This window comes from Theropithecus gelada, chromosome 16 (genome assembly GCF_003255815.1).
Source record: "Theropithecus gelada isolate Dixy chromosome 16, Tgel_1.0, whole genome shotgun sequence".
Taxonomy (NCBI): Eukaryota; Metazoa; Chordata; class Mammalia; order Primates; family Cercopithecidae; genus Theropithecus; species Theropithecus gelada.
The window spans coordinates 76571209-76592645 of record NC_037684.1 but is presented as its reverse complement, the minus strand read 5'-3'; the positions used below and the strand labels follow the sequence as shown (position 1 = coordinate 76592645).

At 38.6% G+C, this 21437-nt stretch overlaps 1 protein-coding gene and 1 non-coding gene across 3 annotated transcripts in view; one reads left to right on the top strand and one right to left on the bottom strand.

The window, feature by feature from the left end:
- The window catches only part of NCOR1 (nuclear receptor corepressor 1), a 189511-nt gene that overhangs the window by 111770 nt on the left and 56304 nt on the right, over positions 1–21437 (top strand). The window contains exons 21-25 of one of the 2 annotated variants that reach the window (XM_025363073.1): positions 3979–4534; positions 7288–7417; positions 11711–11906; positions 17700–17873; positions 18605–18765. In XM_025363073.1, the coding sequence (XP_025218858.1) occupies positions 3979–4534; positions 7288–7417; positions 11711–11906; positions 17700–17873; positions 18605–18765 (1217 nt within the window). The remainder of the gene's footprint in view (positions 1–3978; positions 4535–7287; positions 7418–11710; positions 11907–17699; positions 17874–18604; positions 18766–21437) is intronic. The other variant, XM_025363074.1, reaches the window with a different exon arrangement.
- LOC112610433 lies at positions 6986–7089 on the bottom strand. Its single transcript, XR_003116340.1, has one exon. It is a non-coding gene; the product is annotated as a U6 spliceosomal RNA (small nuclear RNA).

Here is a 21437-nt window from a genome sequence, read left to right as displayed (position 1 = left end):
CCATATATTAAAACCTTACTACATGTGAGGTACTGTTCTGAGTTATTTGCTTGTCTGTCGTTTGTTTTATTTTGGAGACTTGAACTCTCATGTGAACTCTAGGCTTATACATTTGATCACCTACAGTATTTCCATTTGGATGCCTAAGAGCCATCTTATCGTTAACAGCCAGAGCAAATTCTTGTGTCTCTACCACCACAAGCTGCTTTTCCCTCTGGTCTTTCGCTATATCAATAAATTAGGTTTTCTTTAGTCTCTTTAGAATTGGATCCTTGTCTCCATTGCTCCTACCCTGCTTCAGAGGAGCCCTCATTGCAATAGCTTTTTGATTAGTCTCTTGCTTCTTTTTGTTCCATTTTTTTTTTTTTTATTTTTAGAGATGAGGTCTCGCTGTGTCACCTGGGCTGGAATGCAGTGACTTGATCGTGGCTCACTGCAGCCTTGAACTCCCAGGCTCACGCAATTTTCCTACCTCATCCCCTCAAGTATCTGGGACCATAGGCATGCAGCACCACACTTGACTAATTTTTTTATTTTGTGTAGAGACAAGGTCCATTCTGTTTTTTCTTCCGCAGCAGCCTGAGTGATTCTTACAAAATGTAAATCAAATCATGTTTCTTCTCTAGTTCAAATTCTGTAATACTTTCCCATCTCAGTAAGAATAAAGACCCAAGGCCTTACTGTGATTTTTGAGGCTCTGCATGAACTGACCTTTATATCTCTGTGAACTTTCTGCCAGCTACTTTTTTGTTGGCCCCCTCTGCTCCAACCACACTGTTCTCTTTGTTGGTCCTGGGCAAACCAACCCTGACTTCAGGAGCCTTTGTGCTTTCTAATCCCTCTACCTGGGATGCTCTTCCCCACCATGTGCCCAGGGCTCATTCTCTCGTTTCCTTGAGTCCTCTGTTCAGATATCACTTTATTTTATAATACCTCCCACCTCTTTCTCAGTTTTGTCATTTAGTCACTGCACTGATCACCACCTGATATATTACTTTTTTTGATTTTTTGAGACAGGTCTCACTTTGTTACCCAGTGCTGAAGTATAGCGGCATGAACACGGCTCACTGCAAGCCTTGACCTCTTGGGCTCAAGTGATTCTCTTGCCTCAGCCTCCTGATAGCTGGGATTACCGGTGTACACCACCATGCCTAGCTAATTTTTAGATTTTTTTTTTTTTGTAGAGATGAGGTCTTACCATGTGGCCCAAGCTGGTCTTGAACTCCTGGTCTCGGGCAGTCCTCCTGCCTTAGCTTCCCAAAGTGCTGGGATTATAGGCGTGAGCCACCACTCTCAGCTTGTATCACATATTTACTGTTTATTGTCTATTGCATGCTAGAATGTGGGCTCCATGAGAGCATCTGCTTACATTTTTTTAAATTACTATGTCCGCAGTACCTCAGATAGCTCCCTGCACATACATAGTTGACACTTCATCATATTTGAAAGAATGAATTTGTAGAAGTTTTTTTATATTGCTGTATGTTATATACAATTAAAAACTAATTTTTTTCCCAGATGGTTATTTAGGTTTTCACAACCATTCATGTACTTTATAATCCAGCCAGTATTTGAGTCTACTATGTACCAGGCTAGTACTTAAGTGATAATCAAAATATATGATCTCTGTCTTCATGGAGTTTATAGCCTAGTGGAAGAAATAGCCAGAAATCATTCTAGTAAAGAAATGTAAGATGTAACTGTAACTAGTACATGTGGTATCAGAACTATATTAGCAAAATATAACTTTGCTAAGGAAACCATGGAAGGCTTTTTTGGGGGCGGAGGTGGGGGGACAGAGTTTCACTCTTGTTGCCCAGGCTGGAGTGCAATGGCACGATCTCAGCTCACTGCAACCTCCACCTCCTGGATTCAAGCGATTCTCCTACTTCAGCCTCCCAAGTAGCTAGGAGCACAGGCATTCCACACCTGGCTAATTTTGTATTTTTAGTAGAGATGGGGTTTCACTCTGTTGGTCAGGATGGTCTTGAACTCCGTACCTCAGGTGATCCTTCCACCTCGGCCTCCCAAAGTGCTGGGATTACAGGCATGAGCCACTGCGCCCAGCCCATAGAAGGCTTTTTAAGCATGTGATGTTTGAGCTGATCACCAAAGGAAAAGTAGGTAAAAGAGCCTTTCAGTAAAGGTGAATGGTATGTACAAAGTCTCTGTGGTAGAAGATGCGTGAGGCATTGAACAAACTAAATAAAGGCCAGAGTGACTTAATTCAGAGAGCTGTGTGCAAGCTGGAGAGGCCCCACTGGGCAAGGCCTTGCAGGCCATACTAGCAATTTTGGTACTTTATCCTAACAGTAATGGGGGTCCATTGAAAAGTTATGAGACAGACAGTGAGAGAGTGAGTTATTGTGGTAAAATCTGGCTTTTAAAAAGATAACTCTGTCTTTGTTGTAGAGAATGGTCTGAAGTGGAGTGAAGAGAGTTGGTTTTGGATTAGAGTGCTAGCTGTGAAGTCAAACAGGATTGGATAGATTCAGGAGAAATTTTTAAAGAGAAAATCAGTAGAACCTTGTCAAGGCCGGACATAGGGTAAATGAGACGGTTTAAAAGATGACTTCTTGGTTTCTGGTTTGTTTAATTAGATAGTAAACCCTAGAAAAGAATCTGATTTGCGAGTGGTTATTGCAACTCTAGTACAGGACATATTAAATTTGTAATGCGTTTGATATATCTAGGTAAGGATGTCAAAAGCACTGAAAGTCTATTCATAGAACAATACAAATGATATGGGGAAACGTCTGTGTTACAACATTAAATGAAAAATCTCTGAAATATTATTCTAGAGTCTTCTGTCCAGTGCAGTAGCCGCTAGACACTTGTGGCTATTGAGCACTTGAAATTTGGCTAGTTTAAATTTAGATATGCAGGCTGGGTGCTGTGGCCTATGCCTGTAATCTCAGTACTTTAGGAGGCCGAGGCAGGCAGATCACCTGACGTCAGGAGTTCAAGACCAGCCTGGGCAACATGGTGAAATCCCATCTCTACTAAAAATACAAAAATTAGCCAGGCATGGTGCCAGGCACCTATAATCCCAGCTACTCAGGAGGCTGAGGCACAAGAATCGCTTGAACCTGGGAGGCGAAGGCTGCAGTGAGCCAAGATAGCACCACTGCAATCCAGCCTGGGTGACAGAGCGAGACTGTGTCTCCAAAAAAAAATATTAGATGTGCAGAAAATGTAAAATACACACCAGATTTTGAAGACTTAGTACCAAAAAAAGGAAAAATAATTTTTTTTATGGTTTTTCACTGTTGATCACATGTTAAAATGATGTTTCACGTATACTGGGTTAATTAAATAAATTCTACAAAATCAGCTGGGCATGGTGGCACACACCTGTAAATCCAGCTACTTGGGAGACTGAGGCAGGAGAATCGCTTGAACCTGGGAGGCGGAGGTTACAGTGAGCCGAGATCGCACCATTGCACTCCAGCCTGGGTAACAAAAGCGAAACCCCATCTCCAAAAAATAATAAAAATTTAAAAAATTGTTTCAATTATTGACCCATTTCTTCTTACTTTTTAAATGTGGCCATCAGAGAAAGTAAAATTACAGATGTTATTACATTATATGCCTATTGGATGGAGCTGTTCTAGAGTGTCAGTTCAGCTGGGTAAAAGGAAATTCACAGGAAGAGCTTCTAGAAATACACCAGAATGTCATCATTTATAGGAATTTTTTTTGTTTAGTTTTATTGTTCGTTCTTTGTTTTTCAGTTTCATATAAATTATTTTCAGACATTAAAATCCTTTATGCTCTTAGTTTCAGAAGGTCAAGACAATTTGATCTTTCACTTTTATACCCTGTAGGAAACTTTAGCCTTCTCGATGGCTGTAAGTACTTCAATGAGGTCATCAAAGGAGTAGAATTCATCCTAAACAACTACTTTCAAGCATGGTTTCTATCACCACCTGAAACATGTTCATTATCAGATTTTTATGCTGTATCATTATCTTTAAGGTGCAGAAAATAGTTCTGATACAGAAAGTGCTCCTTCTCCTTCACCAGTTGAAGCTGTCAAGCCCAGCGAGGACAGTCCTGAAAATGCTACTTCTCGAGGAAACACAGAACCTGCGGTTGAGCTTGAGCCCACCACGGAAACTGCGCCCAGTACATCTCCCTCCTCAGCAGTTCCAAATACAAAACCAGCTGAAGATGAAAGCGTGGAGACCCAGGTGAATGACAGCATCAGTGCTGAGACAGCAGAGCAGATGGATGTAGATCAGCAGGAGCACAGTGCCGAAGGGGGTTCTGTTCATGATCCCCCACCCGCTACCAAAGTCGACTCTGTGGATGTTGAAGTGAGGGTGCCAGAAAACCATGCATCTAAAGTTGAAGGTGATAATACCAAAGAAAGAGACTTGGATAGAGCCAGTGAGAAGGTGGAACCCAGAGATGAAGATTTGGTGGTAGCTCAGCAAATAAATGCCCAAAGGCCCGAGCCCCAGTCGGACAATGATTCCAGTGCCACGTGCAGCGCTGATGAGGATGTGGATGGAGAGCCAGAGAGGCAGAGGTGAGGCTCGTTCCATAAGTCCTCCCCTGTGCTTACTCTGCTGGTTGGTGACTGAATCACAGGGTGGTGCTGGCTGCAGACATGGCTCCTATGTAAATGTTGGCACCTTATAGGTAGTCTGTACGATTTTAATGTTGGGCTGATATTATTCTGTTTAAATAACCACAAACAATTGTATGATCATTTTAATGAAACAGATTATACATTTCTTCTACGTCTGTCTTGTTACGTGTGTTCTGTATGATAGCATAACAGGGAATTTCAACTAATAAAGTTGTGAATAAACCACAGATAACTGTTGTGCCCGAGGAGGGCAGCAGTGGGATGTGGTAGATGAAGGTGGAGGCTAGAGGCATTGAGGAGCTCCCACTGCACTAAGGCAGTGCAGCCTCAAAACAAGGCCTACCAGCCCCTACTTACTAGATAGAAGAAAATGCTATGGAAAGAGATGTTTGGTGTTCTGAAAATTTTTAGAAAGCATAATTTAAATGCAAATTAATGATAATTATGATGACCAGTTTTTTGTATCCATTAACATTTTAGATTGTTCATATTTGTAATTTAAAATATCAGGTATAATGCGATTAATTTGCAAGTTTTTTTTTTGTTTTTGTTTTTGTTTTTTTGAGACGGAGTCTTGCTCTTCCCCAGGCTGGAGTGCAATCGCACGATCTTGGCTCACTGCAACCTCCATCTCTTGAGTTCATGCGATTCTATTGCCTCAGCCTCCTAAGTAGCTGGGACTACAGGCACATGCCACCATGCTTGGCTAATTTTTGTATTTTTAGTAGAGATGGGGTTTTGCCATGTTGGCCAGGCTGGTCTGAAACTCCTGACCTCAGGTGATCCACCCACCTCAGCCTCCCAAAGTGCTGGAATTACAGGCGTGAGCCACTGCGCCCTGCAGTTTACAAGTATTTTTAGTCATTAAAGGTTAATTAATTATACAAAAAATGCATCATATCTTTATGGTTTTTGTAAAAATTACAGTAAAAGATATATATTTTACAGGTATAGTTACTACTTTATTTCGTATATTTTATTTCCTGGTGTTTCCTTTTCCTTAAAAGAAATTGAATCACTTACAATTTTAGTAGAATGTTAAATTGGTGCAAATTCTAGAAGTGAATCAGACTGAAACATCACTTAATCCGAGCCCAATTAAACCCCTCTCCTTTTTTTCTTTTTAATAAGAAAAAAGAGACAAGCTACTCAACAGAGAGCTAAATTCTCTTCCAAGTTTAGCTTTCAGAGTGTGTCTTGGTGTCACTATTTTCAGTTCATATCCAATATATTTTTTATGTACTTCATAATGAGATTTGATACTAGAAAAATAATAGCACTATAGTGCTGATTCTTCAAAAGAGTGTTTTATATAGTAGATGCTAGAATTTTCATCAACATGAGTTGAAATAAAATAGGGGTTCTGCTTAACTATTGGTTTACCAGAAAATTTGACTATCACTCTTTTTCCTTCACCTCACAGTAATCTAGATTTTATTTTAATGGTGTCAGTCTTTAACTGCAGTAAACATAAATGGATTCAAGCTGTGTGGTCCCTTTTTAAGCATTCTTTATGAAACATCTCATCTAAAATAAAGATTATCTGTGTTTTGCACTGTTGGTTTTGGTAACTATACGTGAAGGAAAGATTAGGATGGCAGTAATTTTAAATGGTAAACATCCTAAGAGATGAACATAATAGTAGTTTTGAAATTCAGAAATTCCTTGGAAAAATATGATGGTTTCTGAATGACACCTTGAAGTCTACACTGCTCCCATATGACCGAAATAACACTTTCAATTTTCTATAGCTTTAATATCATCTTTCTTCTTTATGTAGTATATGCATTGTTTTTTAAAATAGATTCTAATTTTCTTACCAATTTATACATTTTTAAATGTTCACCTTCCCCCAGTGACCATGACAACATTGGGAAATATGACCAAGCTCATAAAGCATGACACTAGTACAAAATTTCCTGAAGTTTATATATTGGGCATCCTAAACTTGAGTGTAGGTATTGGCAGCATCAGCTGGTGGAGTGTGAGATGGCAGGGACTATGGTGAGCAGAAGAGTGTGTGCTCATGTGAGCAGGGCAGCGGCTGCTAGATGCATGGCAGGTCGCTGCTGTGGGGGAGTGCTGATTTCGTGTTGTTGGTTCTTTCCATTTTTCATGAGAAGCCAGAAGTCTGGAATTTTGGATGAAATTTTCAGTTTAAAAATCACAGCAGCTTATTCAAATATTAAAAAAAAAATACTCTGATCCCAATAAAACATCCTCTAACAGGTAACTAGTTTTTAACCCATGTTAGGACATTTGTGGTAAATTAGGACTGAACAGTTTTAAATGGACTTTGTTCAGATTGTTTTGTTCAGATTGGTCTTATAGACGATTGACATAAATTTCAGCCTGTAAGTCAGTATTAGGTTTCTTTTTTCTTTTCTTTCTAATATAAAATGCTTTGCAAATTTGCATGTTTTTCTTGTGCAGGGGCCATGGTAATCTTTGTATCATTTTAATTTTAGTATGTGTACTGCTGAAGTGAGTACAATATTCAGTTTCTTTATCTGGAAAATCAGCTTTATAGGTTCCTTTTTCCTTAACTGTCCAAATATCTTATACGGGTATATGTGTGTCCAGTTGTGCATGTGTATGTACATATTAACTTAGAGGAAATTATAGTGATCATATATGTTTGAGTCTCAAAAATGTATTCATTTATCTTTTTTTTAAAATTGCAATTGCAGGATGTTTCCTATGGACTCAAAGCCTTCACTGTTAAACCCCACTGGATCTATACTAGTCTCATCCCCATTAAAACCAAATCCACTGGATCTGCCACAGCTTCAGCATCGAGCTGCTGTTATCCCACCCATGGTAAGTTTTCATTGAGGAAGAAAACTAAAATAGAAAAACTGAGATCTTGATAGACATATTTCTTCTCTTCTTTAATTGGTTCTAGATTTTAAAAAATTGTGGTACAAAATGTAACATGAAATTAATAATCGTAACCAATTCTAAGTATACAGTTCATTAGTCTTCTGTGTGTTAAGCATATTGACATTGTTTAGAAAATGATCCCCAGGACCTTTTCATCTTTCAAATGCGATATTAATTAAACAACTCCTCTCTTCCTCCTCCCGCTAGCCACTGGTAACCACTCTTCTGCTTTCTGGTTCTATGAATTTAACACACAGTTTAGATACCAATGAACTGTTTTTTCCCACAATACTTACTATAACAAATGTATGGGGTTTTTTTTTCCTCACACCAATGAATTCTCCACCTTTTTGGTCACCAACTGGATTCCTACAGTTCAGTTCAATTCGGACACTAACTACCTGGTGTAATCGTCTAATACCACAAATGTAAGGGCTCAGTATCATAAGGCTACCCCCATTTCTGATGCCAGCTCTATAGGTATTGGGTCCCCAGGTTACTCACACTTCTGACTAGGCTGCAAATTGGGGATTCCTCTGACTCTCCCCGTCAGGTTCCATAATTTGCTCGAATGCCTCAGAGATCTTAGGAAAGTGATTTACTTATAATTACTGGTTCATTATAAAGGATATAACTCAGAAACAGCTAAATGGAAGAGATGAATCGGGCAAGGTGTGCAGAAGGGGTGTGGAGCTTCTGTGCCCTCTCTAGGTCTGCCTGCCTCCCAGCATCTCCACGTGTTCACCAACCTGGACACTCTTTAAACCCCATCGTTTGGAGTTTTTAAGAAGGCCTCATCACATAGGCATGAATGATTACATCATTGGCCATTGGTGATGGATACATGAACCTTTAGCCCCTCTCCTCTCCCTGGAGGGTTGGGGGTGGGGTGAGCTGGATGGAACTGAAAGTTCCAAAATATTGAGAGACATCTTACCCCAATCCCCAAAGAAGTTCCAGCCCCCTGCCTTGTGGTTTTTTGGACTGCCAGCCCTTATCCTGAGGCAATCTAGAGTCCCCCAGCCTGGAGTCAGTCATCTTGTTAGCATATAAAAGACACTCTACTGCTCTGGAAATTCTAAGGATTTGGAACAAAAAAAGTCTTTGGGAGAAGGACCAAATATTGAATTTTTATTGTATCACACTATGTCATATAAATGAAATCATACAGTATTTGTCATTTTGTGATAGGCTTATTTCAGTCAGCATAATGTCCTCCAGGTATATTTAGCATGCGCCAGAATTTCTTTCTTTTGAAAGGCTGAATAATACTCCATTGTATCTGTATACCACATTTTATTCATTCATCCATTCATAGATATTTGGATTGCTTCCACCTCTGGGCTATTGTGACTAGTACCTGTATGGTCAGTCCTTGATTTTAGTACCTTGGTTTTTCATATATCCTCCTGTACTGGGCGTGGACATATGGGTGAGAAGGGTAAGAAGATGCTGAGTCTAATTTTGAGTAAACTCTTTGAGATAACCAAAGGTTATATCCTTAGTACATTGCTTTTTCAAATGACTTGTAATGATTGATTGCAATGGTCATTTCCAGTTAAGAAAAAAAAGAAATATAATGCTGTAGTCATAAATATTAGTAAGTCCTGTTTTTGTTTGTAACCACAGCAATAAGGAGCCATAAAACAGTAGTAGCATTAAGCATGTAATTAGGTTTTGAATATTTAGAATGAATTGTAGAGATTATGGCTAGCTCCAGTATATAATTTCAAGTCTAGTTTATATTTTACCTTAATAATCTACAGATTTCAAGTGTATTTTATTTACATTTTACCTTAATAATCTGTAAAATTTGACTCATTTTTGATACTGAATTCCCATGTTGGGTATTGTTCTTTTCTTTAGTTATTTTCTCTTTATTCAAATATTTAAAGCTCTTACTTTATTAAAAAATGTGTTTTCTATCTTAAATAATAATTGGTAAAAGTTGTTAATTGTGTACTTATCACAAAAAGATCATTAAACATTTGTTCATTCACTGATTCATTCAAACGGACGAATGATTGAGTGATTAGTTTAAGACAGTGTTCTTAATACTGTGGAGAATATTTATATATTATAGTCTCTGATTTCAAAAAACTTAGGGACTGGTCTGCATAATAAGGCAAATAGGCTGGGCGTGGTGGCTTACGCCTGTAATCCCAACCTATTGGGAGGCTGAGGTGGGCGGGTCACTTGACCACAGGAGTTCTGAGACCAGCTTGGACAACATGGCGAAACCCTGTCTCCCCCGCCCCCCCAAAAAAAAAATTAGTTCGGCATGGTGCCATGCGCCTGTGGTTGGGAGGCTGAGGTGGGAGGATTGCTTGAACTTGAGAGTTTGAGGTTGTGGTGAAGTGAGATGGCACCACTGCACTATAGCCTGGGTGAAAAAGCGAGATACTGTCTCAAAAAAAAAGCATTAAAAAAAATTATCGTAAAAGTTAAAATGAATTAAAATGCGATGCTCTATTCGGTTAAAAAATACTATGGATGTTTTGGAGAAGAGGGAGTGTCTTAATTAGGAGCTTAAAGAAGACTCTGCATAAGAAATAATATTTTCATTGGATCAAAACAGCTCATTGGGCTTTATAGCAAAAGGAGGAAAAGCTATGTTTACGTGTAAGACAATGCACAAAGGCAAGAAAGTTACGGGTTTTGGGATCAGTGAATAATACTACTTATGCGAGGGGAAAAACTATGGAAGTCTTAAGTTACCAGATTCTGAAAAAGTCAGATCTCTAGGGCTTCCTAGGGATATTTGTTATTCATTAGGTATTTAATCGTGTACTGTGTTCTGGGCTATTTTTTTAAGTATTGGACAAAACAGCTTGGTTGTTTCCTTCATAAAGTCAGAGAGACAGAAAAATAAAACAGTTTCAAACTGTGGCAAATGCTGTGTACTGTGAAAGCAATGAACAGGTCTCAATCAGAGGGAAAACGGGGAGGGAATCACCATGTTTTATTGGATGGTTCTGGATGGCCTATCTTAAAGAACAGTCCATTTCTATCCTAAGGGAATAGCTATGTGAATGAATTGGTTATGGGATAGGAGAAGATTGATTAGTCAGGGATGACTGCCAAGTTTCTGGCTGAAGCACCTGAGGTTCCGTGTCTAAAATGGAGAGCAACTGAAGAAGAAGAATGGAGTTTCAAAAATGGGAAGTTCCCTTTTTAACTAAGTTCTGAGCTTCCTTGAGATATCCCAAGTGGAGTTGTTCAGTAGGCCATTTTATATGAGTGTGGAACTTGGAGAAAGTGTCTTGAGGAAATAGAAAATTTGTGAATCATTAACAAATGGATGACATTTAAATCACATAAATGGATGTGATCCGCCAGGCACGGTGGCTCATACCTGTAATTCCAGCACTTTGGGAGGCTGAGGCGAGAGATCACTTGAGGCCAGGAGTTCGAGACCAGCCTGGCCAACATGGTGAAACCCCTTTGCTACCGAAAAAATAGAAAAATTAGCCAGGCGTGGTGTTGTGCACCTGTAATCCCAGCTACTCGGGAGGCTGAGGCAGGAGAATTGCTTGAACCCGGGAGGTAGAGGTTGCAGTGAGCCAGGATCACACCATTGCACTCCAGCCTGGGCAACAGAGCCGGACTGTGTCTCAAAAAAAAAAAAAGAAGAAAAACAAATATATAAATGGATCTGATCCCTGGTAAGAGAGAGATGAGGGATGGGACCTAGGGCCACAAGGGACTTGGCTGCCATAAATTAGAATCAGACAGATGTGTTGTGATTTCTGATTTTTTGTTTCTCTTACTACAGATTGTGTGATTTACATTGTGATCAGTTCTGAAAGAAAACTAGGTCTCGCTGTGTTGCCCAGGCTGGAGTGCAGTGGTGCGATCTCAGCCCACTGCAACCTCTGCCTCCCAGGCTCAAGTGATTCTCATGTGTCAGCCTCCCGAGTAGCTGGGACTACAGGCATGCATCACCGCACCCGGCTAAATTTTTGTATTTTTGGTAGAGACGAGGTTTCACCACGTTGGCCAGGCTGGTCTTGAACTCCTGACCTGCCTGCCTCAGCCTCTCAAAGTGATGAGATTACAGGCATGAGCCATTGCACCCAGCCTTAAACATCATTCTTGAAGATACCTTTGATTAAAAAATGATGAAATCAATTCAACCAATATTATGACAGAAATAAGCATTACTTGTAACAAATGGCAATTATTATTACATTGGTTGTTTGCATATTTAGATTTATTTTCTTCCTGTAGGTATCCTGCACCCCATGTAACATACCAATCGGAACCCCAGTGAGTGGCTATGCTCTCTACCAGCGACACATTAAAGCAATGCATGAGTCAGCACTCCTGGAGGAGCAGCGGCAGAGACAAGAACAGATAGATTTGGAATGTAGAAGTTCTACAAGTCCATGTGGCACATCCAAGAGTCCAAACAGAGAGTGGGAAGGTAGGTAAATAGAGCCATCACCACAGAGAACTTTTATGAAGGGAAATAAAGCTAAACCCATAAGCAGTGTCCATTGTGCTTTGTAAGTTATCAGCCTCCCAACTGATTATTACATTTGTCCCTAACAGACACAGTTCCTTAAATTGACCTTAAACTCTGAAGAAATGTTAGTATTATTAACCACTAAAGGATGCCAGTAACATTTTTAGTAGCATTCTAGTTAATGTGAATTTTCTGATATTCATCTTTGTGCTGGAAGACTTACAAATAAAGTCATGCTTTATGTTCCATTCATCTGAATTTTCAGAGTAAGTGAGAATTGTTGTCCGGTCCTCGAAGCAAATCCCCTTCAAATATTACAGTGTAATATTCACATTCTCTGGTAGATGAGAGACACAACTTTGTGTAGTGGCTATTCCCAAGCAGATGCTGGTTAAGCCTTCACCTTGGCATTTGCCAGCTGTGTGGCCACAAGCAAGTCACTTAACCTTTCATAGCTTTAGTTTTCTCATCTATAAAATGAAAATAATAGTACAGCCACCTTGTTGTGGTTGTAAAATTAAGGAAGGAGCATTCGGTATTGTTATATAACGTGGCTCTGCGTTATTTTATGTATAATGTAGTGTATAATTACATACTAATTAGTGTATTAGTACTGTATATACACAGTATTAGTAGATACTATGGAGGTACCTGTTTTCAGTGTTACATCACTGTTTTTATTTCAAGTAATAGATTTGAATTGGTCTGTTGCTGTTTTAGTTGGTGTGTGGTACACTTTTACTTTCTTTAAAAAAAGAAAGGAGTGGCCGGGCGCGGTGGCTCACGCCTGTAATCCCAGCACTTTGGGAGGCCGAGGCGGGCGGATCACAAGGTCAGGAGATCGAGACCACAGTGAAACCCCGTCTCTACTAAAAAAAAAAATACAAAAAATTAGCCGGGCGCGGTGGTGGGCGCCTGTAGTCCCAGCTACTCAGGAGGCTGAGGCAGGAGAATGGCGTGAACCCGGGAGGCGGAGCTTGCAGTGAGCCGAGATTGCGCCACTGCACTCCAGCCTGGGCGACAGCGGGAGACTCCGTCTCAAAAAAAAAAAAAAAAAAAAAGAAAGGAGTGGTTTTTAAGTTTTAATACATTCTTCTGACATGGTTAGAAGATGGGCACATGTTTCTGGTTAAGAATGAGTTTACAGTCTACTTATATGCTATGATATGCTTAGAATATAAGAATACTGAAATAGTCTGAATGATTCAGAAGATTCTTTACAGTACTTTATTTAGCTAAATAAGAGCTATTAGTTTTACAATGCCATGCATTCCAAGGGTTATTTAATATAAAATAGGAACTGTGGTATTTAACTGATCCTGCTGACTCTGCCTAGATCACACCAATAATGAGTTATTAGTTACATAACACACTGAACTTCTTATGTTAGAGTTTTAAATGTAAACTTGTTAATCTTTTAAACATAAATCTTGTGCTAGGAAAAATGTGAACCAGAATGATAATATCCACCAAGGAATATGAAAGGTGCTAAATGAATATTTCCTTGAATGAAGGTAGAAATATTGATAACTTTTAGGCTTTTACTTTGTTGGGTCTAGGGAATTCTTAATCCCTAGTTCTGTAATTGACACGTGTACTCGGTAATTACACCTTAAAGGAATGAAATATAAATCAATGACATAATGGAGATATCCTTATTGCATTTCACTACAGCATATTAACGGACTTATCGCAGGTGTTTGTCTTTTGAACATTCCAATTATGAGGAAATTCATCAGTGGAAAATGATACTTTAGAGAATAAAAGTCTCTGGATGTATGTCTTACATTAATAATTTAGGACAGATTTTGTGAAGAAGTAGTAAAAGTTAGAAAAATGACATTCAGATGGTATCATTTGTTGAACTTATGCCAAAGCATAACATTATTGTTGGTAATATCTGGGTCATTTTAATATGGATATCATATTGTAATTTTGAAGCATCAATATCTTTTATTGATCTGCTTTATAAAATGAGTTGTATTTGGGAACTGAAAAAACTGAACCAGGCTAGATCTCCAAATTCTGAGACTCCAAACTGTGAATTGTATTTCTCTGTGTTAGTCACGTTAATACATGTGGTTTAGATCTCAGTGGTATCCTAATTTTTAATCATAATTCAATCATCTTAAAACCAAATTGTAATTGTATGTTTGATTAGTATGACATTAAGAATTTTACAGTTTGGTTGAAGGTGATGCTCTATAAGGAGGGAAAGTTTATCCAAAGGTTGTTTTGTTTTAGCTAATCTCCCTAGTGTATTCATCCCATAATTTGTTTAACAAGTACCAGAAATCTTTCTTTGAATCTATCCTGTAGTTCAGTGTATAGGATAACCTTTCAAATAACATTTTTTTTTTTTTTTTTTTTTGAGACGGAGTCTCGCTGTGTCGCCCAGGCTGGAGTGCAGTGGCCGGATCTCAGCTCACTGCAAGCTCCGCCTCCCGGGTTTTTACGCCATTCTCCTGCCTCAGCCTCCCGAGTAGCCGGGACTACAGGCGCCCGCCACCTCGCCCGGCTAGTTTTTCGTATTTTTTAGTAGAGACGGGGTTTCACCGTGTTAGCCAGGATGGTCTCGAACTCCTGACCTCGTGATCCGCCCGTCTCGGCCTCCCAAAGTGCTGGGATTACAGGCTTGAGCCACCGCGCCCGGCCTCAAATAACATTTTAATGTTTGCAGTTAAGATGCTTGTGTCTAGAATGTTTGACACAAATGGTTTAAATTTAACCTCACAGAACAATTTATAGAGTGTGAAGAATAGTGAGAGTATGGATTTATGTATAAAGTATCACCAAATATTGGTACAGTCCACCTGAATTAGGGCCGTGTTTTCTACTTTTCCCTTCATGGTCTCTTAGCAAGTAACAGGCAGCACTTGTTGTCCAACTATTTGGTTGTATTTATTTCTCTTAATGTGAATGGTGTAAATCATTACTGTAGGTATGCCCGTTTTAAGTTGCTTAAAGCTTTTCCCATCTGTAGAAAAGGTTGAAAAAAACCTTACAGAATTGTTTTCACTTACCAGTAACATTTACACGAGTTGACCTCTGCTTTATTGGTAACTTTTAAGCTTCTTTTCTACAGTTAAGGAACTCAAGCATATGGAGGTAGAGTTACAATTGAACTTCTAACGCAATTTAACAAAATTATCCAATTAAAATAAGAGTTAAGGCTGGGCACGGTGGCTCACGCCTGTAATCCCAGCACTTTGGGAGGCCAAGGCGGGCGGATCACAAGGTCAGGAGATTGAGACTATCCTGGCTAAGTAAGAGACAGGTGAAACACCATCTCTACTAAAAATACAAAAAATTAGCCGGGCATGGTGGCGGGCACCTGTGGTCCCAGCTACTCAGGAGGCTGAGGCAGGAGAATGGTGTGGACCCGGGAGGCGGAGCTTGCAGTGAGCCGAGATCACGCCACTGCACTCCAACCTGGGTGACAGAGCCAGACTCCGTCTCAAAATAAATAAATAAATAAATACAAACAAACAAACAAAAAAAGAGTTAATGCTTCTTTGTAACTGACCCTAGTTTGTTGCATGTTTATTTTGTTGCTGTTGCTGTTTTTCTTTTCCTGCTCCGGGTACACGGTAATTTAAATAGCTGTGTTTAGAACCATCCAAATTTCCATCATTTAAAAAAAAAAAAAGGCCGGGCACGGTGGCTCACGCCTGCAATCCTAGCACTTTGGGAGGCCGAGGCGGGTGGATCACAAGGTCAGGAGATCGAGACCATCCTGGCTAACACGGTGAAACCCCGTCTCTACTAAAAATACAAAAAGTTAGCTAGGCGTGATGGCGGGCCCCTGTAATCCCAGCTACTTGGGAGGCTGAGGCAGGAGAATGGCGTGAACCCGGGAGACGGAGGTTGCAGTGAGCCGAGATTGTGCCACTGCACTTCAGCCTGGGAGACAGAGCAAGACTCTGTCTCAAAAAAACAGAAACAAAAACAAAAACAAAAAACCTACTTTGACCAGTGGATTTTTTTTTTTTTTAAACATAGTTATAAACTTACTGGAAATGGTAAAATAATTAGACATTGGATTTTTAATACATTGTCATATTAAATTCTCTAGGAATGAAGTGGTGATTTTCTTTTGGAGTTGGGTTATTTCATAAATCTGTTTACTCAGTATTAGGACACTTACTCTAATTCATTATATTAATGTGTCATAGAAGGAAAAAGTACCGTCATCTTGATGGATACCCCAGAGACATCTGAAATTCAACACCCCGTCCTTTAGTGAGATACTATTGCCCTGTGGTTTAGAGCTAATGGTCTGTAATTATACTGCTTTAAAAAAAATCCCTGGTAGACCTTGGTTGGGCAATTAGATGTGATTTTTCTGAGCCTCAGTTTCCTCCTCTGTAAAATGGTATTAATAATCACATTGGTCTTGAGGGCTAAATAGATAATATATGTAATGCACCCTGCCTAGCACTTGAATATTAGTTCATATTTTTGTAATTGTTTCTGATTTTTAAAAGCACCTTAGTAAATGATTACAAAAAATAGTGTAGTAAGGAAATAAGAGGTTTAGGTATTTGAAGGGAAAAGACAAATTATTTATAGGATAAGATTATTCACCTAAAAGCCTAAAAGAATCAACTGAAAAGTTATTAGAGCTAAAAAGAAAGTTCATTAGTTTCTCAGAAAAAAATATTACACAGAAATCCGTATCTTTCCTGTATGTCTGCAGTAATCAGGTTTATTTATATAAACCCATATATATGAAAGAGATGGTTTTCTTACCAATATGACACATCTAGGAATAATTTTTAACAAGCAATGTATGGACCTATCTGACAAAAACAAGATTTCTCAACTAGAAAACTCATTATTATAAAATGTCAAGTCTTCTGTATTTATTCATAAATTTAATACAAGTCTGATGAAAATTCCAGTTGTTTGGGGACATTTTAAATTTAGATTTACCAGGAAAGATAAATGGATACAACTAGGTAGTGAAAATAATAAATAAAATGTGTGGGAATTTATTCTGACAGACATTAAAATGCTACAAATCTAAGTGGTCAGGGTTACAAATGAGTTTTACTTTGTGCTTTTTGGATTTTCAAAAATTACGGATGTTAATTTCATTTTAAAAAGAAACTATATATTTTAAACTCTTAATATGACTGCATTTCTGGCATGCCCTTTAAAATGTTTAAAGTTTCTTTATGCTTTATGTGGAGGTAACTTACATGATAAATAATTTTAATTAGTATTATTGTAGTTATATTCATGGTTTTGATAAGCTTATATAGGATTTTTGGATTAGTTTGATCTGCATCTTTTGAAAGCCTTCTTCCATTTCTTAATTAAATTTATTTCTGTGCATATTATCATGGAGTGAGCTTCAACAGGCTAATTATAAGAGTCGTGAAATCCTCACAAAGCTAATAACCTGCAGTCAGGCCAGATTTGAATTAACAGAATTGCTTGATAATCTGATATTTCCCTGTTGTGATTTTATTGCATGTGAAAACACTTGATTCTCCTTAAGAGGAAAGAGAAGTTCTTGGTCCTTTAAAGGGAAAACTCGTAAATGAGTATTTGAGGATACACAGAAGATTTAGAGTTAGAGGATTTCTTAACTTCTCTGTGGGTGGATTTTGCCCCCAGGAATTTTAGACTTTAATGTTAGTAATATAGTTGGATCTGCCCCTGGATGGTGTGGGCTTGGTCCTTTCACACTTACTATTTTAATTTGGGGTTCTTCCCTTATTTTGATAACTTTAACTTTCATAGGAAAATCAGTCGCCTATATGCCTTATGCTGAGGTCAAACGTGCTCTAGAACAGGAAGCACAGATGCACAATACTGCAGCAAGGTCAGCCTCACCGTGTAGGCTTTCTCCAAGAGAAGTCAGTAAAGCCGCTCCACAGCCTGATATGAGTGCAGCCTGCTATAGTGTCCCGCCAGGTAAATATCACTCCTCTGTGCAGTGGCTGCTGGCCATCCACCCACACATGTTCCACGTGGGCGGTTTAATCTCGTGAATGAACTGCTCTTCCAGGACATGTCCTTGCTGTTTCAAAATGACTTTGTTTCTCTGCATTCCATCATCAATTGTATTTAGCTGAGTTCACTGGGCCACTGGGAAATTTGTGTTCACACATTTATACTGTGACATTGACTGGCTCTTCCTTTAAGAAGAGTACATGAATTTGTAAAATTCTTGAGATCTCCCCATCCCCCAAATTCAAGTGTTCTGTGAGAGCCGGAATCAGTAAATGTTTCTCAAAATGTGCAAGATGCAAAAGGATGTATAACTGGTTGTCAGTCATGTGTGTGCATTCTATGAAGTAGTATTATCAGCTGTTCTTAAGAAGTACCCTAAGAGTGGTGGCGAGAGATAAATATTTGAAGACTGATGTTTGCTCTGCTAAGCAGAAGTAGTTTGGAATGAGCATCAGCTTGGAAGCTCTGGTTTGAAAGAGAGTTGAACATTTCAACCCCACAAATAGTATTTGTGACTTAAATATGTATACAGGCTTACGTGAATGAGAAATTTTAAATAGAAATGTTCATTGTTGGTTTCATGTTGCATTTTTTAATTTGTGATTTAAAAATTCAGGAATGACTGAGAGAGGTAACCTGTTGTAAACTAGGAAATGGACTATTATAAAATCATTTTTCTTTCCTTTTAAAAGTCCTTCAGCCTGCTCCACATCAAGTGATAACTAATCTCCCTGAAGGCGTTCGGCTTCCAACAACTCGACCAACCAGGCCACCGCCCCCTCTCATCCCGTCATCCAAAACCACAGTGGCTTCAGAAAAACCATCTTTTATAATGGGAGGCTCCATCTCACAGGTGAAACGACTTCTCTTTACAGTAGATTTCTTGTTGAATATGGCTTTGTTAAAACTTGTCCCTCCTTCTTGCACTGATTTGTCAGAGTACTAATAAATAATAATCTGTCTGAATATGAAATTTCAAGAGATAATGACCAGAAAATGCAGCAGTCACTATACTTTTGCCACAAATCAGAACTTTCAGTGAGTTATGTACCCAGATTGAGTAGTCATGGCATACCACCCATTTAATTACACTTGGCACTTGGCATACCACCTAGTTTAATTTACATCACTTTAAACTTACCGAGTTTTAAACTTAGTTTCAAACAGTAGAATATTTGTTCACTAATCTATGATAAAGGCTCTAAATATTAAATTGTAGGTGGTTAGTATTATAATTTACTCTGACTTTGGCCACTAAATCTTTTTCCTGGTTCATTAGTTTTTAAAAAATTGAGATATGGTCTGGTCTTAACAGTTCCATCAGTTTTGATTAACATGGATATCAGTGGTCACACCCCTGTCAACTTCTTGAACACTTCTTCCCTTCAGAAAGTTTTCTCATGTTCCTTCCCAGCCCATCTCCCCTCCCACTTCCTGAAGCAACCACTATTCGACTTCCTATTGTTGTAGATTAGTTTTGCCTTTTCTAGAACTTCCTGTGAATGGAATCAAACATGGTGTACTCTTTTGCATCTGTCTTCTTTAACTCAGCATAATGGTTTTAGGGAATTCGTCCAGGGTTTTATGTAATCAGTAGTTTTTTCCTTTTTATTGCTGAGTAATACCAGTTTGTTTATCCAGTCTCCTGTTGATGAAAACCTGAGCTGTTTCCAGTTTTTGGCAACTATGAATAAAGCTGGGCATTCTTGTAATGGGTTCTTTGTGGACATATGTTTTTATTTTTCTTGTACAATTACCTGGCAGTGGAATTACTAGGTTTATGTATGTTTTATACTTTTCCAGAGCGGTTCTACAGTTTTATGCTGCCACTAGCAATGTACGAGACATGATTGCTTCATTTCATGTTGTCAAGTCTTGGTCATTTTAGTTATACTTGGTGTGTAATAATATCTTATTGTGGTTGTATTTCACATTTCCCTGACAACAAACAGTGTTGGGCACTTTTCATGTGCTTATTGGCCATTTGTACACCTTTGAAGTGACTATTTAAGTCTGATTATCTCTTTCTACTGAGTCTTTTTGATACTGTGTTGTAGGTCTTTATTATGGTTGAAAGTTCTCTGTTAGATATATGTATTACAAATATTTTCTCTGTTTTTTGTCTGTTTTCTTACTGGTATTTTGATGAGCAGAAGTTGCAAATTTTTATGTCGTCTAAATATATATACACACTTTTTTCTCCTATGATTAATTTTATTTTGCTAAGAAATCTTTGCTTGCTCCAAGGTTGTGAGATATTTGCCTGTTTTTTTCTTCTGAAAGCTTTATAATTTTGGCTTTTATATTGAGGCCCATGACCAGAATCAAATTAATTTTTGTGTATAGTATGAGGTCAGGATTAACATTCATCTTTATGTAAATTTCTAGTAGAAAATAGCACCAATTGAAAAGTCTTTTACTCCTTTAGTTCCTTTGTTAGAAATCGTTTGATAGTATATATGGTTCTGTTTCTGCATTGTCTCCATGCTGTTCCATGGATGTACTTTTTCATCCTTTTGTCAGTACCACAGTCTTGATTACTATAGCTTTATTGTAAGTACTGGAATCATGTAGTATAAGTCTTTGGTGTTTTTGTTTTTCAAGATTGTTTTGGCTATTTGATGCCTTTTGCATTTTCATATAAATTATATAATCAGCTTAACAATTTCTGTCTCCCACACTTTTTTTGGTTCCCAAGTTTTATTTAAGGACTCATACAAAAAATTCCAGGTAAATGAGTTTTAATCCTCATCTTCCTTCTCTTCTTTGTCCTGATTAATTTGGAAGTAACATAATCCGAAATTCTCTTTGCTGTTAGCAGCTGTGCACACCAATCACATAGCTTACTCTTCAGATATTTTTTGGTGAGCTATTTCAAATACCCTTTGGAAAAGGGCACCTCAGAAGTTACGGTGCTTGTATTCTTGCTCCTTTCAATAGTTACTACCCCTCCACCAAGATTCCCAGCTTTTCCATTCACTTTAATTCTGTCTTGGAGAAACTGCTAACATTTGGCAGCAACATCTACGGGGTAGGTTCAGTCAAAGGTGAACTTCAGAACCTGCTCTTTTTTTTTTTTTTTTTTTTGCCCCCACTTTTTCATGGGCACCTGGCAGCAGCAGAGGCTGAAACAATCTGTCAGTCTACTTAAAGAAAAAAATTTTCTCTTTTCCTTCTTCTCCTTCTCCTCCTTCTCCTTCTTTTTCTCTTCCTCCTCCTCCTCCTCCCTTTCCTTTCCTTTCCTTTCCTGTCCTGTCCTGTCCTGTCCTTTCCCCACTTCATTTATTTTATTTGTAGGAGGAGTAGAAATATGTTTTAGGGGAGAGTTTTATTTTTCCCCCTAAACATGAATCTTGTAAGTAAAACCAACTTAACTCTAGGAATGTAGCAAAGTAAGGGGAAAGTAGCACAAACCACCCAAGAGGCGAAGGTTGTGGGGAAGAGGTGGGTGCAGTGGGCATATAACATATGCGTAAATGCTTTATGATTCACCTGCTCAGCACTGCCTCCCCAGAAGGCAAGCAC